At 44.0% G+C, this 26,519-nt stretch overlaps 1 protein-coding gene across 13 annotated transcripts in view; it reads right to left on the reverse strand.

Annotated features, from left to right (window-relative positions):
* Positions 1–18,767: 18,767 nt before the first annotated feature.
* The window catches only part of BEND7 (BEN domain containing 7), an 87,491-nt gene continuing 79,739 nt past the window's right edge, over positions 18,768–26,519 (reverse strand). For 3 of the 13 annotated variants that reach the window (XM_030819291.1, XM_030819287.1, XM_030819285.1), the window contains exons 8-9: positions 24,932–24,985; positions 18,768–21,080 (exon numbers count right to left, since the gene is read on the reverse strand). In XM_030819291.1, coding sequence (XP_030675151.1) covers positions 21,019–21,080; positions 24,932–24,985 — 116 coding nt within the window. In that variant the 3' untranslated portion in view covers positions 18,768–21,018. Of the gene's footprint in view, positions 24,986–26,519 lie in introns of all 13 variants that reach the window. The other 10 variants (XM_030819290.1, XM_030819286.1, XM_030819284.1 and 7 more) reach the window with 7 other exon arrangements.

The following is a 26,519-nucleotide window of genomic DNA, read 5'->3' on the forward strand; positions in this document are numbered from 1 at the left end:
TTTTAGAACAGGTTCCTTTTGGCACCAGAGAGCCAATAAAAAGTCCAGGAGAGAAGAGGTAACACAACAACTTAGGCAAACAAGGTTGTTCATTTTTTTAAACAGCATTGAATTCATATTTATACCACTGAGTGAAATTATTTATACACACCCTGTAGGTTTTGCATCTTCAGAATTTGTTAGCATTCAGAGGATGATAAACTGTACCTTGACTTATTCGTGAAAAAATATGTAGATGACACCTGGTGCGGTTTATTGAAACTATTATTCAGGTGTAGAGCCAGAGAAACTCAGCAGAAAGGAAGGAGGCCGGGTTTTTAGATGTCACGATGGATGCTTAAAAATTTCAGCTTTGCGGCAATGTTATAATACTCGAATTATTTGCCTCTGGTCCTCATTTTCTCCATCTCTAGCATCGGTTCTGAACTCAGGGTTTTCTGTAAATATTAAATGGCATAATGCATGCTGAGAGATCTGTGTGGGCCCTCCCAGGGTTAAGAATCCAATAAATGTTAGCTCATATATCATCATTATTACAGAGAATCTTTGCATGTTTATATTTCATCTTTGGAAAAGAATTAAATTCGTTGAAAAAAAAGGAGAGTAAGTCTCAGGCTTCCCTAGCACGTGCTCTTTTTCAGTTCTAAGAATGGACATTGTCTGCCCACACCCCCAGCATGGAACCGGCAGGACGGAGGGGCCGGTTAGCAGGCAGGGTGAGGAAACGCACAGAGGTTTCACTTTTTCCATTTTCCCTGTGTAGCTTCAGCATTTGGCTTGATAACTTGTGAACTGCAAGATCAGAAGACCCACCGGAATTGAATTACCAGTGCCCCAATCTTTCCAAATTCCATAATAATTAAAAAAATTAATTAATTAATTACTTTTTTTTGAGACAGGGTTTCACTCTGTTGCTCAGGCTGGAGTACAGTGGCATGGTCTCGGCTCCGCCTCCCGGGTTCAAGGGATTCTCCTGCCTCAGCCTCCTGAGTAGTTGTGATTACAGGCGTGCGCCACCATGCCTGGCTAGTGGAGATGGGGTTTCACCATGTTGGCCAGGCTGGTCTTGAACTCCTGACCTCAAGTCATTCTCCCGTGTTGGCCTCCTGAAGTGCTGAGATTACACGTGTGAGCCACCGAGCCAGTCTCATAGTAATAATTATAATAATATTATTATCCTTTTTTTCCACATCACTGTGTCATATTGTAGCACAGAAAACTGAAGTTGAACCAATGACCATTGGCTAGAAGGAGCCCATTGGGATTCTGATGGTTATTGACTGCATTTGTATGTCCCCTGCAGATTCACATGTTGAAATCCTAACCCCCAGGGAGATGATATTAGAAGGTAGGGCCTTTGGGAGGTGATTAGGTCATAAGGGTGGGGCCCTTATGATGGGATTAGTGCCCTTATAAAAGAGACAGGAAAGACTGGGTGAGGTGGCTCACACCTGTAATCTCAGCACTTTGGGAGGCCAAAGCAGTGGATCACTTGAGGTCGGGACTTCAAGACCAGTCTGGCCAACATGGCAAAACCCTGTCTCTACTAAAAATACAAAAGTTAGCCAGGCATGGTGGTGCATGCCTGTAGTCTCAGCTATTTGGGAGGCTGAGGCAGGAGAATTGCTTGAGCATGGAAGGCAGAGGTTGCAGTGAGCTGAGATTGTGCCACTGCGCTCGAGCCTGGGTAACAGAGTGAGTGAGACTCCGGGCCTAAGGAAAAAAAGGAAAGAGCTTGCTTCCTCTCTGTGCTCTCTACCATGTAAGGGCACAGTGAGACGGCAGGTGTCTGTGAACCAGGAACAGGGCCTTTGCCTGGAACCCAATCATGTTGGCACCCTGATCTCAGACTTCCAGTCTCCAGAACTATGAGAACTAAATGTTCATTGTTTAAGCCCCCTAGCCTATGATAATTTGTTACAGCAACCTGGAATGACAAAAACAAAGATCATCCCCAAAAATAAGAACTCTTTTTTTGTTTTTCCTTCTGATTCTGGCGCTCAGGTACCACCACGGGAGGTTATTTGGGCTCTCTAAACAATTGATCTGGGATCAAGAGAAATAAAGATTTCCCATTTGTCTGTTTCCCTCCATGAACAACAACTCTAGATTTGATCTAATATCTGTGGGAAAAACATTCAGCAAAGCGAGAGGCCAGTCCACCAACATGCAGAGGCAGGAATGGTCAGGAGAATCCGCCTCACATCATGCAGACTTCACCCTGCCTTGTCGGAAGATGATAATCATGCTGCCATTTATACAGTGACTCTCTTAGGGGTCAGGTAGTGGTGGTAATGTGATCTATTTTATTTCTGAATCTCACAACACATTTTTAGGCAGTTATGATTGCTCCCATTTCACAGATGAGGTAACTGAGGCCTCAGCATCACAGCTAATAAGTAGAAAAGCCAGGATTTTGGCTCCAGAGCCTGCATTTAAACAATTATTCTATTTTTATTATATGATTTTTGGGAAGGCATGTAAACTTTTTGAGGATCAGTACCCTCTTAAGCAAGACAGAGAAAAGTATTCTGTTTTGCAATAAGCACAGAGAAAGATGTTCAGGTCAGAGAAATGCAAATTAAGGAATCCTTGCTAGAGCAATCAGGCAAGAGCAAGAAAGGACATCCAAACTGGAAAAGAAGTCACACTATCTCTGTGTGCTGATGATATGATCGTATACCTAGAAAACCCCAAAGACTCCTCCAAAATACTTCTAGATTTGATAAATGAATTCAGTAAAGTCTTAGGTTACAAAATTAATGTATACAAATCAGTAGTACTGCTACTCATCAGTGGCCAGCCTGAGAATAAATCAAGAACTCAGTCTTTTTCACAATAGCTGCAAAAAACAAAACAAGATGAAAACAACCCTAGGGATATACTTAACCAAAAAGATGAAAGTTCTCTATAAGGAGAACTACAAAATACTGCTGAACAAAATCACAGATGACACAAACAAATGGAAACACATCCCATACTCATGGATTGGAAGAATCAATATCATGAAAATGACCATACTGTCCAGTGCAATCTACAGATTCAATGCAATTCATATAAAAATACCTACTTTGTTTTTTCACAGAATTAGAAAAAACAATCCTAAAATTCATATGGCGCCAAAAACGAGCCCAAATAGTTCAACGCAATCCTAAGTGAAAGAACAAATCTGGAGGCATCATATTACTTTACAAATTATACTACAAGGCTATAGTTACCAAAACAGCATAGTACTGGTATAAAAGTAGATACATAGACCAATGGAACAGAATGGATAACCCATAAATAAAGCCAAATACTTACAACCAACTGATCTTCAACAAATCATACAAAAACATAAATTGAAGAAAGGACACTCTATTCAATAAATGATGCTGGGAAAACTTGATAGCCACATGTAGAAGAATAAAGCCAGATCCCTATCTCTCACCATATGAAAAATCAACTCAAGATGGGTTAAAGACTTGAATCTAAGACCTGAAACTACAAAAATTCTAGGAAAAAACCTAGGAAAAATTATTCTGGACATTGGCCTAGGCAAAGAATTTGTGCCTAAGATCCTAAAAGCAAATACAATAAAAACAAAAATAAATACATGGGACCTAATTAAACTAAAAACCTTCAGCACAGCAAAAGAGATAATCATCAGAGTAAACAGACAATTCACAGAATGGGAGAAAATATTTGCAAACTACATATCTGATGGAGAACTAATATCCAGAATCTACAAGGAGCTCAAACAAATCAGCAAGAAAAAAACCAAATCATCCCATCAAAAAGTAGGTAAATGACATGAATAGACATTTCTCAAAAGAAGATATACAAATGGCCAACAATGAAAAAATGCTCAACGTCACTAATCATCAGGCAGATGCAAATTAAAGCCACAGTGAGATACCTCCTTACCCAACCAGAATATCCATTATTAAAAAGTCAAAAAAAAATAGATGGTGTGGATGTAGTTAAAAGGGAATGGTTATATCCTGCTGGTGGGAATGTGAATTAGTACAACCTCTATGGAAAACAGTATAGAGATTTCTGAAAGAACTACAAGCAGATGAACCATTTGATCCCGCAATCCCACTACTGGCTATCAACCTAAAGGAAAAGAAGTCATTCTATCAGGAAGACACCTGTATGTATATGTTTATTGCAGTACAAGTCACAATTGCAAAGATATGGAATCAACCTAAGTGCCCATCAAGCGATGAGTGGATAAAGAAAATGTAATATGCATATACTATAGAATACTACTCAGCCATAAAAAAGGAAGAAAGAATGTCTTTTGCAGCAACTTGGATATAGCTGAAGGCCATTATTCCAAGTGAAGGAACTTGGGAATGAAAAACCAAATACCACATGTTGTCACTCATAAGTGGAAGTTAAGCTATGGGTATACAAAGGCATATGCAAAGGTATAATGGACGTCGAAGACTCAGAAAGTGGGGGGTGGGGGGGTGAGGGATTGAAAAACTACATATTGGGTACAGTGTTCACTACTTGGGTGATGGGTACACTAAAATCTCAGACTTGACCACTCTACAATTCATCCATGTAACCAAAAACTACTTGCACCCCTAAAGCTATTGAAATAAAAAAGAAATGCAAATTAAAGCCACAACAAGCTGTCACCACACACCTGTTAGGGTGGCTATCATCAAAAAGATCAAAGATAACAAATGTAGCCAAGGATGTAGAGAAAAGGGAACCCTTGTCCACTGTTGGTGGGAATGTAAATTGGTATAGCCGCTATGGAAAACAGCGAGAGGTGAGGCCAGCTGGACTTCCTGGGTCGAATGGGGACTTGCGGAACTTTTCTGTGTTTCAAGAGGATTGTAAAACACACCAATCAGGAACTTTTCTGTCTCACAAGAGGATTGTAAAACGCACCAATCAGTGCTCTGTAAAACGCACCAATCAGTGCTCTGTAAAACACACCAGTCAGCGCTCTGTAAAACACACCAGTCAGCAGGATTCTAAAAGTAGCCAATTGTGGGGAGGATTGAAAAAAGGAAACTCTGATAGGACAGAAACGGAACATGGGACGGGACAATAAGGGAATAAAAGCTGGCCACCCCAGCCAGCAGAGGCAACCCGCTCGGGTCCCCTTCCACGCTGTGGAAGCTTTGTCCTTTCACTCTTCCCAATAAGCCTTGCTACCGCTCACTCTTTAGGTCCATGACATCTTTAAGAGCTGTAACTCACCACAAAGGTCCGCGGCTCCATTCTTGAAGTCAGCGAGACCACTAACCCACCAGCAGGAACCAACTCCGGACACAAGTGTGGAAGATCCCCCAAAATCCAGCAATTCCGCTACTGGGTATATATCCAAAGGAATCGAAATCAGTCTGTTGAACAGATACCTGCACTCTCATATTCATGGCAGCACTATGCACAGCAGCCAAGATGGGAAATCAACCTAAGTGTCCATTGTGGTCTATATACACAATGGGGGCATATTCAGCTATTAAAAAGAAGGAAATCCTGTCATTTGTGACAAGGCAGATGAGTCTGGAGGACACCATACCAAGTAAAATAAGCCAGGTACAGAAAGACAAATACTCTGTGACCTCACTTTTTTTTTTTTTTTTGAGATGGAGTTTCGCTCATCGCCCAGGCTGGAGTGCAATGGCAAGACCTCAGCTCACCGCAACCTCCGCCTCCCGGATTCAAGCGATTCTCCTGCCTCAGTCTCCTTAATAGCTGGGATTATAGGCATGCGCCACCATGCCCGGCTAATTTTTGTATTTTTAGTAGAGACGGGGTTTCACCATCTTGGCCAGGCTAGTCTCGAACTCCTGACCTCAGGTGATCCACCCGCCTTGGCCTCCCAAAGTGCTGGGATTACAGGCGTGAGCCACCTTGCCCGGCCCTGTGTGACCTCACTTCTATGTGGAACCTAACAATGTTGAACTCTTAGATGTAGAGTAGAATGGTGGTTACCAGGGGCTGGGAGTGGGGGATGGTGGAGTGGGGAGGGAATCAGATGTTGGTCAAAGGATACGAAGTTGCAGTTACATAGAAAAAATAAGTTTTTGAGATCTATTGCACAGCATGGTGAGTGTAGTTAAAAATAACGTATAGTAGATTTCAAAATTGTTAAGAGAATGTATTTCAAATGTTCTCATCACAGAAAATGATGTGTGTGAGGTGATGAATATGTAAATTAGCTAGATTTGATCCTTCCGTAATGTACACATATATCAAAGTGTCACATCATACCCCATAGTTATATACAATTGTTATTTGTCAATTAAATATAAAAAAATGTAAAAATATATATTTTAAAAAGATGCTCAGCATTATTAATCACCAGAGAGATGCAAATCACAACCACAATAAGATACCACATCACATTCACTAGGAAGGCTATAATAAAACAAAGACAATCACAAGTATTAGCAAGTGTGTGGAGATATCAGATCCCTCATACATTGCTGGTAGGAATGTAAAATGGTTCAAATTCTTTGGGAAACAGGTGTTTCTTCAAAAAGTTCAATATAGGTCAGGTGTGGTGGCCCACACCTGTGATCCCAGCACTTTGGGAAGCTGAGGCAGGAGGATGGTCTGAGCCCGGGGGTTTGAAACTAGCCTGGGCAATATAGTCAGACTCAGCCTCTAAAAAAGAAAAAGTTAGCCAGGTGTGGTGTAGTCCCAGCTACTCTGTAGGTTAAGGTGGGAGGATTGCTTGAACCCAGGAGGTCGAGGCTGCAGTGAGGTATGATGGTGCCACTGCATTCCAGCCTGGGTGACAGAGCAAGACCCTGTCTCAAAAGAAAAAAAAAAAATTCAACATAGAGTTACCAAATGACCCAGCAATCCCACACCTACCCATATACCCAAGAGATGTGAACATATATGTCTGCACAAAGACTGGTACACAAATGTTTAGAGCAGCATTATTTATAATAGCCCCAAAGTGGAAATAACTCAAAGGTCTATCACTGATAAATGGATAAATAAAATGCAGTCTATCCATGTAATGGAATATTATTTGGCAATAAGAAGCAATGAAGTGCTGATACCTGCTGTAACATAGGTGAACCCTGAAAACACGCTGACTGAAAGAGACCAGTCGCACAAGACCACACATTGTACGATTCCATTTATATGAAATGTCCAGAAGAGACCAACCCAAAGGGAGAGAAAGTAATTAGTGGTTGCCTCGGGCTGGGAACAGAGCAATGTTGGGGAGTGACTGCTCAGGGGGCCAGGGTTTCTTCTTGGGGTTATGAAAATGTCCTGGAATTAGATGGTGATGAAGATTGTGCAACTTTGTGAATCAACTAAAAACCAGTGAATTGCACGCTGTAAAATAAAGTGGTGAATTTTATGGTATGTGAACTATATCTGAAAAAAAGTCAATGAATGCTTAATGCAGAAAATAAGAAAAGAAGGAAACAGAAATTGCAATTGCAGCATCCAGAGATAATCACTGCAAAGGTTTTGATGTAGATTTCCAGACTCTTATGTAAATCTATACATCTCTGGAAAATAAAGTGGGATCATATAGCCCATATACTTTCGCGAAAGTTTTGTTTTTATATTACTAGTACTTTTCCTTTGCATTAAAAAATAGCTTCTGTAAGTATCAGTGGGTTTCTCCTCTATGTCTTGCCTTTCCACATTTCTCTGCCAACCCATGCTCCTCTTCCCTACTCTTTTCTTCAGGAGAACTTTCCAAATTCATCTGCTCCGCCTCCCCTCGGCGCCTCTGTCTCCCCTGAGCACTTGCCAGAGCTGTTAGAGGAACCGAGGGGAACTGAGGCCTCCTGGAGCATCATGTTTGTGGGACTCAGGGTGGTTCTGGAGGGCAGAGTGAAGGTCAAGGCCAGTGGAGTTAGGTGGGCACGTACACTCCAGAGAACGCGTACAAGGGGAGGGGAGAGAGCGAGGTCCAAGGAACACAGAACTGGGCCCAGGAAGGAGTTGGGGAAGGGCAGTGACAGGCAGATTATGCGGCCTGAGGGAGCGAGAGGTTCCGGTGTCGAGTCCTGGCTCTGCCTCTCTTCCTTGCCCTTGCTGGGCCTCAATCCCAACAGCAAAGAGGGTACCGAGTGTTGAACTTTTCCCAATAGCAACACTAACTGTCTGCACTCCCAGGCTTGACCCACCTCCAGAGGTTCACCCGGGGAGGGCTGGCCCTTCCAGATGCTTCTGTCATGCCACCTAGATGTCTCCATCAGAAGGTAAGGGACAGTGATGCTATCACAGGGATAACTGAATTTGCTCCAATTCACTGAGGGAGAGTTCCCACCTAATTATTACTACTTCCAAGTTACTCATATCCCACTCAGGGCTCTGAGGTTGGGGCCTCGCCCTGTCTTCCACATCTCCTAGGGCTGTAGTTTCCAAACTTGAGTGTGCTCCAGGATCACCTGGAGGGCATCATGAAACACACCAGCCCCACTCCCAGAGCCTCTGAGCCCTCGGTCTGGGCTGGGGCTAGAGATATTGCATTTCTAATATATTTCCAGGTGATGCCGATGTTGTTGGTCTACGGAATCCCATTTCCAGGAGCACCGTACAACAGCCTCACCTCTTGCCTGCTCCCCCAGCCACCTGCAGCAAATGTCTCCCCACTAAAGTGGGGGTTCCCAGTGATTTTGGTGGTTTTCACCATTCTGGGGGTAGTTTGCCTGCCATTTCAGTCTCCCCTAATTCTTTTGGTGGATGGATGGATGATGGAGAGGGTAGGGGGTCGGGGGGTGGGGAATGAAGGAAAAAAAGGTACCAGAGCTTTATTAATAAATGTTAGATTGAGAGGCTGAGGCGGGAGGATCACTTGAGGTCAGGAGTGTGAGAACAGCCTGGCCAATGTGGTGAAACCCCATCGCTACTAAAAATACAAAAATTAGCCAGTTGTGGTGGCACGTGCCTGTAATTCCAGCTACTCGGGAGGCTGAGGCAGGAGAATCTCTTGAACCAGGGAGGCAGAGGTTGCAGTGAGCCAAGATTGCACCACTGCACTCCAGCCTGGGCGATAGAGCAATACTCTGTCTCAAAAAAAAAAAAAAATATATATATATATATATATATATATATGTACACATGATATAGCCAGTATTTATTTTCACACTGGTCATTCTGATCAAAAGCTCCCTCTTGGAATCACTCTGCTAGGTTCCCTTGGATTTTTTTTTTTTTCTTTTTGAGACAGAGTCTCGCTCTGCCGCCAGGCTGGAGTGCAGTGGCTTGATGTCGGCTCACTGCAACCTCCACCTCCTGGGTTCAAGCGATTCTCCTGCCTCAGCCTCCTGAGTACCTGGGATTACAGGCGCCCAACACCACCTCCAGCTAATTTTTGTATTTTTAGTAGAGATGGGGTTTCACCATGTTGGCCAGGATGGTCTCAATCTCTTGACCTTGTGATCCACCCACCTTGGCCTCCCGAAGTGCTGAGATTATAGGTGTGAGCCACTGCGCTCGGTCCGGAAACATTTTAATAGAGAACCAGCTGTCAGGTTGAAGACACTACTTCCCAGCCTCTTTCTGGCAGTGTGTTAGTTAGGGACATTTCCAAAGAGATGATTCAAATAACACACTTTAAACAAGGCCTGACACAGAACCAGTAGGCAACACATTTCGCTGGAAGTACATCCCACAGCATAGAGATCAGCAGTACAGGCTCTAGATCAGAAGGCCTGGGGTTGGATCCTGGCTCTGCTACTTGTTAACTATGTGACTTTGGGCAAGTTACTTAAGCTCTGTGTAACTCAGTCTTCTCACCTGTGAAGTGGGGATGGGGATAATAGTACTTCCAGGCTTATAACGGATAACAGAATCGTTATCTGTAAAATACTTATGACAGTGCCTGGCTCATAAGAAGCATTTAATCAACATGTGCTATCATTCCTAGTTCAATGCTTTTGCGCAAACTGAAGTATAAAGATCACTGTAAAGGAAAATCACATGGGCTAGGCCCCCAATGGGGTTATTCTGGATGCTTCTCTCCACTAATAAGGCTACCTGACAGGCAAAACAGATGCTAAGAATGTGAGTTGGAGTCATATTCCCTAGGTTCAATCCTGGCTAAAAAAACTCCTTCTTAGTTATGTGAGCTGAAAAACTCCTTCTTAGTTATGTGAGCTAGAAGAAGGTGCCTAATTTTCTTTCATCTGTTAAGTGGGGACAGGAGTGGTATCTACTTCACAGGATGATGTGATGGTTAATACTGAGTGTCAACTTGATTGGATTGAAGGATGCAAAGTATTGATCCTGGATGTGTCTGTGAGAGGGTTACCAAAGGAGATTAACATTTGAGTCAGTGGGCTGGGAAAGGCAGACTCATCCTTAATCTGGGTGGGCACCATCTAATCAGCTGCCAGTGAGGCCAGGATATAAAGCAGGCAGAAAAATGTAAAAAGGCTAGACTGGCCTAGCCTCCCAGCCTCCATCTTTCTCCCATGCTGGATGCTTCCTGCCCTTGAACATGAGACTCCAAGTTCTTCAGTTTTGGGACTCAAACTGGCTCTCCTTGCTCCTCAGCCTGCAGACGGCCTATTTTGGGGCCTTGTAATCACGTGAATTTATACTTAATAAACTCCACTTTATATATATATCTCTCTCTGTATATATATATCTCCATCCTATTATAGATATATATTTTTTAATATATATATCTACATATATATATATAAAATATATATATCCATCCTATTAGTTCTGTCCCTCTACGGAACCCTAATACAGATGTTTTCAAGGATGACCTGAGTTAAACTGCAGGAATGAAGCTTAAGAACAGTGCCCAGTGGCTGGGCGTAGTGGCTCACACCTGTAATCCCAGCACTTTGGGAGGCTGAAGCAGGCAGATCACCTGAGGTGGGGAGTTTGAGACCAGCCTGACCAACATGGAGAAAACCCGTCTCTACTAAAAATGCAAAATTAGCGAGGCATGGTGGTTCATGCCTGTAATCCCAGCTACTCAGGAGGCTGAGGCAGGAGAATCGCTTGAACCCGGGAGACGGAGGTTGCAGTGAGCCAAGATCACACCATTGCACTCCAGGCTGAGCAACAAGAGCAAAACTCAAAAAAAGCAGCAGTGTCCAACATGCACTGCAAGTCTGATATGTGTTTGACCATATTCAGAGGGAGCTGACACTACACATGGCTTGAGAGTTGCAAATCTGTTTCTCCAAAGCACATCACCTGCCAGGTCTGTGTAAAACTGCATAGATCAGGAAGAAGCATACGAGAGCACAGACAATCGTGGCCTGAACTTGTTAGGTTCTTGGACTTGTTTACAGCAACCCACCCCACGTTTTATTTTTCTTAGTATTTCTCTCTAAATTCCAAGGCTTTGGCTGTATTGTTTTTTGAACTGGTGTGTCAAATGCACTCACACCTCGGATGGGTTTCTTCTCGGCTTGCAACCAATGCATTTTTTATACAGCTCTGTCTCCAGTTTCCTTTCAAACTACAGAGGGTATCCTTTTCCTGTTAAGTTTCAGAATGATTTTTTTTTCCTTCAAAGTAAAGCATTAACCTCCAGAGTTCTGTAAATGGGTTTGATGTACATATTATGGGAGTAACAAGGAGCTGGAAGCTGAAATTTTCATTGGAGTTTATGTGATACATGAGAAGCCTGTTATATTTCAAGATATTTCAGGTTTTCATAACAGTATCCAAGCAGTAAGCATTACATATATACTGATACATATATCACTGAGTTTTTTTCCTTTACGTTCTTTTTTTTCAGTAAATGATACATGATCATTTTAGAAAACTTAAAACATATAATTTTTAAAAATCACTTGCAATTCTACCAGCCAGAAATAACCACTGTTAACAACTTCCTTCTTTTTTCTGTACATGCTTGTAAATACTGCTCTTAAAAATGTGATCAGGCAGCCGGGCGCAGTAGCTCCTGCCTGTAATCCCAGCACTTTGGGAGGCCGAGGCGGGCAGATCACGAGGTCAGGAGTTTGAGACCAGCCTGACCAATATGGTGAAACCCCGCCTCTACTAAAAATACAAAAATTAGCCAGTCGTGGTGGCACGCACCCGTTATCCCAGCTACTCAGGAGGCTGAGGCAGGAGAATCGCTTGAACCCGGGAGGCGGAGGTTACAGTGAGCCGAGATCGTGCCACTGCACTCCAGCCTGGGCAACAAAGCAAGACTCTGTCTTTTCTTTTTTTTTTTTTTTTGAGACGGAGTCTCGCTCTGTCGCCCAGGCTGGAGTGCAGTGGCGCAATCTCGGCTCACTGCAAGCTCCCCCTCCCGGGTTCACGCCATTCTCCTGACTCAGCCTCTCTGAGTAGCTGGGACTACAGGCGCCTGCCACCGCGCCCGGCTAATTTTTTGTATTTTTAGTAGAGACGGGGTTTCACCGTGTTAGCCAGGATAGTCTCAATCTCCTGACCTCGTGACCACCCGCCTCGACCTCCCAAAGTGCTGGGATTACAGGCGTGAACCACCGCGCCCGGCCAGAAATTTTTTTTTTAAGTAGCTGGGCATGGTGGCGTGCAACTGTAGTCCCAGCTACTCAGGAGGCTGAGGTGAGAGGTTCGCTTGATCCCAGGAGTTCAAGGCTGCAGTGAGCTATGATGGTGCCACTGCACTCCATCCTGGGCCACTGAATGAGACCCGGTCTCAAAAAAAAAGGACTTGGACTTAGACAATAACCAGAAGTGGGTGGCTACCAAGATCTCATTTAGAAGAGGGGAATCTGCACTTTCTGAAGTGATGTGCAAGATTTCACTCATTTTAATTAGTGGAGGCAGGACGGGGCAGAGGGTGAGGTCGATGAAAATGCAATCAAAGAAAATAAACCAGGTGTTTTTCAATATTATCTTTCACCTATCAAAAAAGGGGGAAACAATAATTTTTATTTTTATTTTATTTTTATTTTTTGAGACGGAGTCTCGCTCCGTCATCCAGACTGGAGCGCAGTGGCGCGATCTCGGCTCATTGCAACCTCCGCCTCCCGGGTTCACGCCATTCTCTTGCCTCAGCCTTTGTGTAGCTGGGACTACAGGTGCCCGCCACCACGCCCCGCTAATTTTTTGTATTTTTAGTAGAGACGGGGTGTCACCGTGGTCTCGATCTCCTGACCTCGTGATCCGCCCGCCTCGGCCTCCCAAAGTGCTGGGATTACAAGCGTGAGCCACCGCGCCCGGCCAAGACTCTGTCTTAAAAAAAAAAAAAATAAGGGATCAGGTTAATTAACACATTGTCTATACCTTTTTAAAGCTGTAGGCAGCTATTGGTACATAGTTTTTGGATGCTGTAATTAGTCTGTTTGTAGTTACAATCACAGCTAACTTTATAAAAATAAGTGTTTTGAAATTAAAAAATATGAGCAGGCACAACATACTATTTAACAGTAAGTATATCATGAACATTCCTCTATGCCGTTCAATATTCTTCTACACTAGTATGTATTAAAAAAAAAAAACTTTCCGTTCCCAGTGCAAAAGCAGCACATACTATTTAGAGATTTTTTTTTGAGACGGTCTCACTCAGTCACCCAGGCTGGAGTGCAGTGTTATAATCGTAGCTCACTGCAGTCTCAACCTCCTGGGCTCAAAGGATCCTTCTGTCTCAGTTTCCCAAGTTGCTGGGACTACAGGCTCACACCACCGCCCAGCAATTTTTTTTTTAAGAAACGGGGTCTTGGCTGGGCGCAGTGGCTCATGTCTGTAATCCCAGCACTTTGGGAGGCCAAGGCAGGTGGATCACCTGAGGTCAACAGTTCGAGACCAGCCTGGCCAACATGGTGAAACCCCATTTCTACTAAAAATATAAAAACTAACCAGACGTGGTGGCACATGCCTGTAATCCCAGCTACTTGGGAGGCTGAGGCAGAAGAATTGCTTGAACCTGGGAGGCAGAGGTTGCAGTGAGCTGAGATCATGACACTGCAGTCCAGGTTGGGTGACAGAGCCATACTCTGTCTCAAAAAAAAAAAAAAAGGGTGTCTCGCTATGCTGCTCCGGCTGGTCTTGAACTCCTGGCCTCAAGCAGTCCTCCTACTTTGGCCTCTCAAGGCACTGGGATTAGAGGCTTGAGCCACTGCACTCAGCCACTCTCTCACATTTTTTAAAGCATTTTTTTGGAGGGGCTTTTCTCCTGCTGATATGGTTTGGCTCTGCGTCCCCACTGAAATCTCATTTTGAATTGTAATTCCCATGTGTCAAGGGAGGGACCTGATGGGAGGTGGTTGGATCATGGGGTGGTTTCCTCAAACTGTTCTCGTGATAGAGTGAGTTCTCACGAGATCTGATGGTTTTCTGTTTGGCAGTTCCTCCTTCGTTTTCTGTTTCCTGCCACCTTGTGAAGAAGGTGCTTGCTTCTCCTTCACATTTTGCCGTGACTGTACGTTTCCTGAGGCCTCCCCAGCCACGTGGAATGGTGAGTGAATGAAACCGCTTTCCCTTATAAATTACCCAGGCTTGGGTATTTCTTTATAGCAGTGTGAAACTGGATGAACACACCTGCATTCAATCTTTCCAGTGGCTTCGACTAATTTCGCCAGCTTCCGCCACCTCCTCATCCCTACCCCCAAAGTCACTGGATGCTTTCCAATCAAAAGTTGTCTCTTGGTCTTTAAGAGTGTTCACTTTTTTTTTTCTTTTCTTTTTTTGAGACGGAGTCTCACTCTGTTGCCCAGGCTGGAGTGCAGTGGCGCCATCTCAGCTACTGCAACCTCTGCTGCTCAGGTTCAAGCAATTCTCCTGCCTCAGCCTCTGGAGTAGCTGGGATTACAGGCACCTGCCACTGCGCCTGGCTAATTTTTTTAGTTTTAGTAGAGATGGGGTTTCACCATCTTGGCCAGGCTGTTCTTGAACTCCTGATCTTGTGATCCTCCCCCTGCCTCGGTCCCGCAAAGTGCTGGGATTACAGGCGTGAGCCACCATGCCCGGCCAGAGTGTTTACTTTCTAAAGCCGTATGCTAGGTCCATGCAGGCTCTTGGCTAGGAGTCAGTGTCCAGCCAGTGTCCGGGAGTCAGTCGAACATTTAACATAAGTCCACTGTGCCATGTCTAGTGAACCGATCCTACTGGGGCAAGGCATGGGAGGAACGGGCTGTGGTTAAAGGTTGCCAGGCAACATTAATGAGGGCAGGTAGGAAGGACAAACGCACGGGAACACAGCATGGTGTGATGATAGAAACAAACACAAAATCTTAACAAGACTCAAAGCTGTCTGTGGCTATCGGTCCGTGTTCTAGGAAGCATCAGTGAGAGGCAGGAGGGGGAGAAGGTGGTACAGCTTCACACTAGTGAAATATTTCCCAGAAGGACAGAGCACCGTTACCGTGTGCATCACCAGAGGGGGACGGGGTTAGCCTGGCTGTTGTTAATTGAGTCACTTCTGATGTTCTCTGTCCAGTGGTTAGGAATACATCATTTTGGAAGGTACTTAATTTGATAATACACAGGGTAAGTGTCCTCTATTTTAATGTATTCTCTTTCTCCCTCCATTGCTAGAGTATAGCAGAAAATAGTTTTTCTAACTGAACCTGCGACTGGGCCACCACTTCAGTGAAACAACTCAGGATGCTTAATTTCCCGTGTAAAGTTGTTTTTCACTCCATGTTAGCCGGGAGGGCCCTCCATGTTTTGAATGTCTTGGCACCGTGTTGGAGGATACACACAAATGCAAGGCTAGACGGCTGGTTTCCGACTACTCCTCCTTTGATCGCACTTGTATCAGCTTCACTTTTGGAAAGCATTTGAAAGAAATGATAAAGTAGCTTAGTTTCAAAGTTTAGGTTTAAAATGCCTTTCCATGTTTCAGTGAACAGTCCAAAATGGCCAAAAATAAAACAATTAAAAAGGCCTTTAACTATCAGGTCTATTTGGAATATCAATGTGTGTAAAGCATGTGGGGCACTACCCACTCCAAGCTCCATTTCTAGAACGTTCTTCTTCTTCTTTTTTTTTTTTTGAGATGGAGTCTCACTCTGTCGTCCAGGCTAGAGTGCAGTGGTGTGATTTCGGCTCACTGCAACCTCTGCCTCCTGGGTTCAAGCGATTCTCCTGCCTCGGCTTCTTGAGTAGCGGGGATTACAGGCACCCACCACCAGGATGGCTAATTTTGTATTTTTAGTAGAGACGGGGTTTCACCATGTTGGTCAGGCTAGTCTCGAACTCCTGACCTCATGATCTGCCCACCTCATCCTCCCAAATTACAGGTGTGAGCCACAGTGCCCGGCCAGAACATCCTTTTTTTTTAAAACTGTGATTCATTTAAATATTCTTTTTTAATTTTACCAGTAACAAAATAGAAATAAACATGTGTATACACACATATCTGTACATATTACTTTTGGGGGAATAATCAATTTCACGCATTTGAGGTTACAAAACATAATAGGAGTTGATCTGTGTAAATTCAAGTTGCTTTGAATCGCTAGCGTTTATTAAATTCTCACGGAGTACAACCTGCATCTCTTTGGTCGATCTATTGACACAATTTCTCCAATTATGGAAGAGCGGTGAGGGGGCGGTATTAGGGGAAAAGGCAAGTCCACGTGATCTAAGACAATGGGGCACAGCGGAAAGGAGAGCGCTGTAAAAGTCTCCTGATCCATCCCATGATATGGCCACTGTCCAACCAGCCTAACCCTCCTCTCAATCTTGGGTTCTGTGATAAAGGCTCTGGGTTTGGGCTGATGGGAGAAGGGGTGTCACTTCTGGTAACTGGCAGCACTGGGAGGCCAGGACTCACTGTAGTCAGAACGACTCGGTCGCATATTCATGGAAACCTCAGGTCCAACTTTAATCAGTCCACTCTTGCTGGGCAAAGGGGAGAGAGGGCATCCTGAATATGTTTTCACCAGGACCTGAAATCTTAACAGCCTGACATCACAAGCCTTAGATTCCAGTGGAAAGATGGGTGATACACACCCACATGAATAAACAAGATAATTTCAGAGAGAGGCAAGCCACATGAAGGGTAAGAGACCGTGACTTGATTGAGCCCGGCGTGGGAAAGTTGCGAATCCCTCTCTGATGATGAAGTGTAGCTGAGACCTGAGTTATGAGGGATGAATGGTGCTTGAAGTCTTGGCTGGTTTGGGACAAAGCTCCTGTTTCAGCTCTCTCTCTGGTAAGGTTGTTCAGGAGCACAAGATGATGCTCCTCCCAGGGTTCCGCCATCTGTCCCTTTTCTTGTGACATTGTTTGAGGTGAGCTCTGCAAGACTAGGGTCACCGCTGCACTCCCACCCGGCAGAACAGTGCAGGGCCCACCACAAGCACCTGTGGAATGAATGAATGAATGGAGTAACTCACCTGTCTCCTCCAAATCGTCACACCCTGTGTTCCTTATCTCAGTGAGTGCAAGTGACACCCCTCCTGGTTCCCCAGCCAGAAACCTGGTGTCAGCTTTGACACGTTCTCCCTCCTCCAGCCTGAGCTGATTCTTTCTCAGGCGTGGCTTTGTGGGTTTTGAGCCCCTTCCAACAGCCTCTTCACGGGATCCCTTGTCTTCAGCCCGCCCCCTCCTGCGAATGCTCCCTGCTTCAGCCAGGTGGATCGACCTAAGATAGGACTCTGATCAAGACCTTTCCCTTCAGATGCTCCGCGGCTGCCCACGCCGTCCTAGACCCTCGGGATGGTGCAAGGCTAGCACAGTTTAGTGCCAGGACGTGGCCGCGCCTCCCCCTCGCCCCTCTTTTCTCTTTTATCCCGAAACCAGTCGCCCTAAACACCCGCCGTGTCTGCCCAGTTGGTGTTTAGTAAAATGGTGCAGCTGAACTCGGGTGCTGCTGGGAAATGAGCCAGCTGTGTCCCCAGATCCTTGGGGAGGGGTGTTTGGGGGGTGGAGGATAGGAGAGGTGACAACTGAGGCAGGTGTGCAAGCGTCTTCCAGGGGAGCCTCCTGTGGCGAAATGGGGTCCCCTGGCCATTGGGTTAGAAAGGCCTTCGAGCTGTTCTCCCAGGATACCTCAAAACACCCATCCCTGCCAGCCCTGTGGGATCAAGGGCATCCCAGGGGCCTTGGGCCAAAAGATATGACGTGGGTCCGGAAGCTGGGGGCGTCAGGGCAGAGGCGAGGACTGGAGCCTGACTCCAGCTTCAGAGCAGCGCGGACACCTGCAAGACTCACGGGCTGGAGCCCACATCTGTTTTTGCAACAGCTCGCCCTGTGGCTCCCTGCCCAGGTGCGGGTGCCTTCCCAGGCAGCAGCTCCTGCCCCTACCCGCCCGCCTCTCTTCACAGCTGTCCCAGGCCCCTCTAAAACCAGGGGCCCAGAGTCAGACCCTGAATTGAACCTCCGAAGAAGCTGGATTCCAGCCCGCTGGTGCGGCCCGCTCAGAGCAGGGGACAGAGCACGTCCGCGGGAGGCGGCGGGGGGCAGGTGCCCGGCGAGGAGTGGCGCCCTCCTGTGTTCAATGAGGGGAAGCGAGCGATTCTGCGGCGGCAGCCGCTCTGCATCGGAGAAGATTGATTTGTCCGTCTGATGTGTTGTTTCCATAGAAGCAGGGCTTAACCTTTTAAGTGAAGATTATAAAGCTACCTAATTCATTTAAAATTAGGCTTCAAGCATCTCAGTACTTAACGCTCAAGTGTTTCTGTGGGACTTGCTGTAGCCATTGATCTAACAGCCAGACACAGCCTTTCCAGCGTCTGAAGGCTTTCTTTCACTCTGGCAGCAATCTAGGTGGTCTCTTTATTTTTTAAAATTAACTTCATCAGGAGATATAACTTCTGTGGGAGATCATCAGAGTATTAATAATACCTTTTAATTAATGAACTGCACTGACTTCTCTTCATAAACACAGGGAGACCGGCACACAGGCAAGATCCGCACGCACGTTCAATTAAAGTAATTTATTGTATTCTTCCAGATCAGACATAAAGAGCATCTTGGGAATTGATACCACAACACAATGTTGTACACCATTTTCACAACCAGGCTTGCATTGAATTCTTTTTTAAAGAACATAGTAATTTTAAAAAATCTAAATATTTACATATTAATAAAACATATATACAGAAGATTGAGACATTATCCATAGATATGGTTTTTTTTTTTTGCTAAGAAAGCCTATAAAAAGGGTTTCTGAATAAAGTCTGAACAGTAGTCACAGTAAGTAAACACAGTTTTAATTTACAAAATATGATTTTACTGTTGCAGTTTTGATACATTTCCAGTGTGTGGATCCATTCATTGCACATATCTTTGGGTTGAACAAGCCCCACCCGTCCTCAAGTGCTGAACACTCCAAGCTGTGGCCCCGCCTTGGAAGGCAGTGCTTCTGAAGGTTCCCAGCAAATCTCTAACAGACCACAGTTGGTAGTTAGCGTTTCTGCCTTGACCAGCAACATACTCATCCTATTTTAACAGAGCGAAAGGTCACTAATTAATCTTTTCCCTTCCCTTGGGTAATATTTCCTTGTGGGAGGCAGAGGACAGATTTTAAAACCCATGGTGAAAGAAACACAAGAGCCGCGGTTTGCAGTACTTCATCAGACCACTCGATAAAACAAAGGGACTGTTGTCAGGAAAGGGATTACTTACTGGCCAGAAATGGAAAAAGGCTAACGAAAAGGTATGATGGAAATAATTTCTCCAAAACTTCCTTGTAGCCCCCCAAAAGAAGAAAAAGAAGCCACACATATATGAGATGTAACTTGTCTAGTAGTTAGATTGATTCTACAAGCCACGCCTAAGGCCAGCTTTTTGTCACAGTACAGGGATGCCTTCTCTCATCTTTGATGACTGGCTGGTCTTTGGTGGAACAGGGATTTATCCCAGAGGGCCCCTCCTGCCTCTAGGTTTAGCGTTTCAGTGTGATGTGACATGAACACCTTGGACAGGGTAGTCAGGAAATTCGGGTTCTAGGCAGGGCCCCAGCCACGGAGGGGTTAATGGGCTCTGGGCAACCGCTTACCCTCATTCATCCTCAGTTTTCCTGGGTGGGACTGAGTAGCCTCTACAGTAACTTTTAGCTCTTAACATTCTGTGCTTTGCCAAATCCAGGGCTAGGGGAAGGCACTGGAACTGCTAGTGGACAGGTGTGAACCCCGGGTTTGGTGATCTGTAGTCCAAATTGTTTTCATGCCAATTTTTGGCCTTTGGGTCAAGTGGCAAAGATTCAATGCAATTTGCTTTATACAGTAAAGGAAGTGTAAATGCAATGTTTCTAAATAACACAGTGTTTTAAATTCACCATCTTATTAGAGAAAGAAATCTGGAGGTAAGTATTTCTATAAAACAAATACCTTCATGGCAAGATATCTTTTTAAAATAAATACAGATTTTCATAAATTAGTTTTATATAAAGTGGAGAGCAAGTATACTAGGAACCAAATAAATGATATAATATTAAGTACATTTTTAGCTATTTGCCACATGGTGCCAAAACCCTGTACCACTCAGTTAAGACCATCTGTTAAAATGGCTGTCAGGTATCATGTAGATAATTGACTGGTTTTCTCACCTTTTAATTAGTTATTTTGTCATTATGTTGACACAACTTAGGTGAAAGGTTTTTCTTTCCTAAGAATTCATAGGTCATTTGCACTTACTCAGTTACAAATGGCTATTTGGGGGGCACTGATGTCATGAATGATTTCATCTTATAGGTCAGAGCTATCCTATCTCCCAAAACAACTTTTTCATCTTCTAAGATGATGGTCTAATTAATTTTGGCCTTCACAAATGCTCTCTCAGCACTGGAAAGAGCCATTCTCCTTTATACCGCATCTAAGCAATTTACATTAAAATAAATATGTTTCAAAGCTCTATATTCACACTGAGGTTTTGAATGAAAACAGGGAAGAGAGAACCACTTCTTGATCATGGACAATGAACTAACTGAATCATATGCTGGACTTTTAAAGGGTAACAAATCAACCCTAAAAATGATTTAAAAAATCTTATACCAAATTGGAGGCTTGGTTATCACACATTACAAAGAAAGTATATGAAACTATTCAAACATGACAGGTAAACTTCACAGAACACCCACACTTTGCAGGAACCTGAAATGCTACGTGGATCTTTGCGGAAATTCAAACGGAAGTTACGTATGCCACTGAACAATGTCACTAAAATAAAGGTCTAGGCAATGAAACCTGGTTCTGTATCCTCCGTGTTTTCTCTCCTGGTGGCAAATATATTACCTACAACAGAGACAAGAAAATGAAGGCGGAGAGCCACTTCTCTAAGGAAGAGTTGTACATGTTTCTGTGACATGGCTGGAGGTGGGCGTTCTGGACAGTAAAGAATTTACTGGGGAGGTGTCTGTGTTTCACAGTTAAGTCGCTCAGTTTTTAGCCAAGGCTTTGGTTGTCCTCCATGAGCAACTGTAGAAATTGGAAATTTGTAATGATTTTTTATGAGAAAGGCCACGAATGTGTGTTACTATTAGAGTATATCCACATATTGTCCAGTCATGGAAAATGGCCTAAAAGATAATTTCCCTGCAAAACAGAATATTATGCAGCTATTAAAATAATGCATATGAAGATTTGCCATAAAGTGGAACAACGCTTGTTAGGTAAAAATTAAAAAAACACGTAGGAAACAAAATTTTACATATTTGATCTCCACCATATAAATAAATAAAATGGAGAAACGTTTGTGAAAAATCATCCAATAACGGTTGTCTGTGGGTGGTAAAAGCAATTGAAATGTTCTTCCTTACACTTTTACTAATTTTTTAAAAGTATGTAAAATGCCAATTTATGACAATTGCTAAGTCCAGATGAACATCCCCATTTCAGATTTGGAAGCCCCATTTTAAATTTTAGAAAGCACTGTTTTGATTTCACTTTCTCTATACTTTTCTTTTTTTAATGCAAATTGTCCCCAGCTCCTGGGTGGCTTTTCTTGAGCCCCAGGCCCTCTCCCCACATCTGTGCTGTAGCATTTACGTAATTCCTTCTGCCTCTCACACTAGTCTGAGGGCATTTGTACACCAGCACCCAACACAGGGCTGATTCTTGGTAGTTGCTCAAAAAGGCTTAGTGAATAGGGTTAAGGGAAAATAAAATAGATGCACTATAGAAGGTGAATCCATTTCTGTTAAAACCTGATGAACAGAAGGCTGCTTAAATGTAATGCATCCAAACAAATGTCATTTGACCTGCCTGTAACCCTACCCTAGTCACTTCTGGTTCATAGAAACACTTAAGCATTTACACCCCTTTCCCTGCCCTTCGCCCAAATACACAACTTTGGAAGAAGGAAAAAAGACCTTAAAAAAGTAATAAAAGCATTGTTGAATCTTTAAAAAGAACTAACTGTTGCTAGCTCAGATAAATGGGATAATGAGAGTGTGTATCAGAGCCCTTGGTCGATCCTGTGGTTCTGACCAGTGAGGCTCAAGTTCAAGGATGAAACCACATGTGCGAGAAAGGTGGAGTTCTTAAAGGGCACATGTGAGGAGGGGTGTTAGCAGCAGCACTGCATTCAAAGAAGCCAACCAGAATGAGGATTTTTACTTTGGAGGCAATCATGAGACACGCTATCAAGGTGAATATCAAGATTATTTATTACTGCAAAATTTGAGCACCAATCTGAGACTTCTTTTCCTTTTTTTGAGACGGAGCCTCGCTCTGTCACCCAAGCTGGAGTGCAGTGGCGCGATCTCGGCTCACTGCAAGCTCCGCCTCCTGGGTTCACGCCATTCTCCTGCCTCAGCCTCCTGAGTAGCTGGGACTACAGGCGCCCGCCACCACGCCCGGCTAATTTTTTGTGTATTTTTTTAGTAGAGAGGGGGTTTCACCGTGTTAGTCAGGATGGTCTCGATCTCATGACCTCATGATCCGCCCACCTCAGCCTCCCAGAGTGCTGGGATTACAGGTGTGAGCCACTGCGCCCGGCCTCTTTTCCTCTTTTCTAAATGATAAACGTTTTTATTTATCATGCTGCTTAGTGATTTGTATCAAACATCTATCAATAGTTTAGTGAAAAGACCTGCAGGTGTGTTATATTATTTTCTTCATTATGACCTCACAGCCTTGAGTAAAGTTTGAGACAAGACTGGAAGAAATGAGTTTCAGCTGCAGTGAACCGGGCCGACTGACGACGAACATTTTAATTGTGAAGACTGAGACAGTGAAGAGGACTCCTAAAGGGATTAGCACATCCATCATCTCTTAGGATCTTTAAGAAACATGCAGAGAAAAGCTGGCTTTGGCTTAGGTATGAGAAAGCTATACGGTATCATGGCTGGGAGTCGAGGGACCTGGGTACTGGCCAGGCCGTCAACCAGCTGTGAGGCCGTGGGAAAGCCACTTAATGTTTCTGGGCCTCAGGCTTTTTTTCCTGTAAAATAAAAGGACTGGATAAAAAGAAAGGATTGGACTAGAGGATCTCTCAAGTTCCTTCTCATTCTCAGATTCTTTGACATTTTTTTCAGTTCCATGAGGCTCTTCTAGCACCCTCTGAGCACAATTTTCTCATTGGAAACGTATATCCAACTTCAGATGGGAAAATACAAAGGCATTCCATACTCACCACTTGGGGGTGAATATAAACTTCAAGGGGAGTGGTTTTCAAATAATAAAAGCTCACCGTGTCACATGACACAGGAGGACAGGCAGTGCAGATGCCCGGGGTGGGAGGGCACTTGGGAAGCACAGCTAGAAAGGCATGGTGCTCCCCTGAAGGGCCTTTTGAAGGCTAGGTCTATTATGATTAGGATTTCATGGATCGGCTGGGATTGGGCCCAGGTGATAAGAATGAGGCTGATATGAGTGCCCTGATACTCAGAGAATGACAAATTGGGAAGGAACAACAGAGATCACGTATTTCAATTCTCTTAATTCACAAATGTGAAAACACAGCCAAAGAAGAAGAGAAATCTCTTTTATATAATGACTCTATATGGGAAGAACTTGATGTAGGCAGGTCTTTTTGCACTATGTAGCTCATTTCATTTATCTGTCCATTGATCTGCTGCTTAGCTACTCAGTGGCAGAGGAAGCAATGTGTCTCTTACACAGCTGAATTTTCCTGTTGCTCTGAAGCTCTGAAGTTCACTAGCACAGGCCCATCCTATGCCTGTGATCGTGGCTTTCCTTGCCATTTTGGGATATGTGCTGTCAATGAATACATGGCCTAGTCAAGTTCCTATACAGCCTAGAGACTCCACTAATATTTGCTGAATTTAATCAACACAGACCACCCCAAATCTAGAGGAAAAAACATTTGGTTGGGCTTTTTCAGTAAGAGGGTTTTTGCGGGTACCTGGGTTTTGTGGGCAGAGAATCTTCAGATATCCTTTGGAGGGAAGTCAGTAGAGTGCTGTGACCAATGGAGGGGATAAATTGTTTTCCACAAGGCTCATTGATCAGACACCTGCCCCTCTGGCTCTCAGATATGAACCCATACACAGGTAGGAAGCCAGGGTCAGAAGCATTACTTGAGAGTCAAATAATATGAAGTTGGAATTATGTCTATGGCTTAACACAACAGCGTGCAGCAAATGCTTCCATGGAAGGGTGTCTTCAGCTGATCTGGTCCTGGTATTAGGAATGTGCCACTCACGCCGGATGGCTGGGCTTGTTCAAATCGCTCAGTTAAAACACAGTATTCATTGGGTGTCCACTGACTGCTCAAGGCTCCAAGGCCGTTTGGAGGAGGTGGGAGAGTACAGCCTAGCCATGAATTTGATCACACAAAATTAGTGGTCTCCGTTTTAAGGTGAAATCTCATTTCACGTTAAAAATATTTTGTAATGTCCAAAGGTTTGGGGAGGCAAAATGTTGTGATACTTAGTTCTGAGGATTTGCCCTTCTGAGATTTTTATGAAAATAAGAGTGTGAGAAAAATGTTTTTCTATTCAGTATGAAAAACATCTCTGAGTAGGGGGCCTTGAGAAGCTCCAATGATGGGGCCTGGGTCCACTGCAGAAGCAGTTTGCTCAAGTGTCTGCATGTCTAACGTTAAAATCATTTTCAATGCAAATATTTTTGTGGGCTGTATTTTCCAGGGGGTGATGAAAATGTAAATGCGCTTTATTTACCTGTTGGTGGTAGAGAAATGCCATCCAGTCTTTCATCACTGTCCGTGATCTCTGCTGGTTACAGACATAAAACACAAATCTCATTAGTTTCAGGGAGCACATTCATTTTACTGGAAACAGTGATGTAATTTTAAAAACTCCAGTATACATAACAGTTTTCACCATTCTTTTCCCTTTTCAGCTACCGTTGGTTCATATTACAGATGTTAATATCATTATTTGAATATTTTTTGATGATGGTGATATAAAATCAACTTTCCTGTATTAAAATTTCTTAAAATCTTATGAATCTCATTCTGTTGATCACTGATGATTTCTGTTTATTTTCACTTATTTACATAGGCTTAAATATCGAACCAGCATGTGGGGTGAATTGTTTAAATAGGGTCATCGAGGGCATGTGTCAATGAATTCCTGCTGCAGAATTGCACTTGGCATCGCCAGAGCCACTCCTGGGGGGCAGCTTAGGAAATCTTGAGAATGAACCTTTCTTTGGAGATGACTGATTCAGATCCTAGAGCTGCCAATCTAACTCTGGCATCAACGTGGTCATGAAGAAGGAATAGGTGTTGCTTCAAAAGATTCTCCATTTCTACATTTTAAAATGCAAACCTTTGCTCGTCTCTGATAAATGTATCCATCTCCTTGGGAGTTTTCCAAAGGTAGATCCTTCAGTCACAAAAAACCTTCTGTTAAATGCAAAAAAAAAAAAAAAAAAAAAAAAAAAAGGTGCTCATGTGTCCCTTGATAAGGGACGGGCTTGTTAGTTTCCCGTAACACGTGGTGATGGAAAACACCACATTACGGCCCCCGGGATAGTTTTGGTGGTGCTCTCCATGGCCCAGGGCCTGTGGTCCCCACAGGCAGGCCCCTGCTGACTGCATAATGTGCGTGGGCAGCCCTTGTGAGGCTGTCGAATGAGGTCAGCCTTGGCACCATGTTGTAACACTGAGTCAGTAGAAGCCTAAACTAGTACTACGTACTTGTTTTTATTGTTGCTTTAAACATAATCAGGGCTTAGCTATGGCTAGAAACATCGTAAGGCTCCCCTGTCTCCTTCATCCTCCAACATCTTGTCCTCAGATGGACACTCACTAGCATTAATGGAAGACTCCTTGTCTGCTGACCTGTTAGATTCACCACAAAGAAAAATCACTGAGAAGGGATGAAATATGCAAGACCAATCTAGGTTGGATTAGATTAGCAACTGCTAAAAATGATGTTGTATTTGGGAGGCTGAGGAGGGTGGATCACGAGGTCAGGAGATCGAGACCATCCTGGCTAACACGGTGAAACCCCGTCTCTACCAAAAATACAAAAAATTAGCCAGGAGTGGTGGCGGGCGCCTGTAGTCCCAGCTACTCTGGAGGCTGAGGCAGGAGAATGGCATGAACCCGCGAGGCGGAGCTTGCAGTGAGCCGAGATCGCGCCACTGCACTACAGCCCGGGCGACAAAGCGAGACTCTGTCTCAAAAAAAAAAAAAAGAGAAAAAGATGTAGATGAATATTAATAACATAAAAATATTCAGTCAAACCATAGGACAAATGGTGTGATTAAAATTCTGGAAACAGGTTTATAGGAAAAATA

This window comes from Nomascus leucogenys, chromosome 9 (assembly GCF_006542625.1).
Source record: "Nomascus leucogenys isolate Asia chromosome 9, Asia_NLE_v1, whole genome shotgun sequence".
Lineage (NCBI taxonomy): Eukaryota > Metazoa > Chordata > Mammalia > Primates > Hylobatidae > Nomascus > Nomascus leucogenys.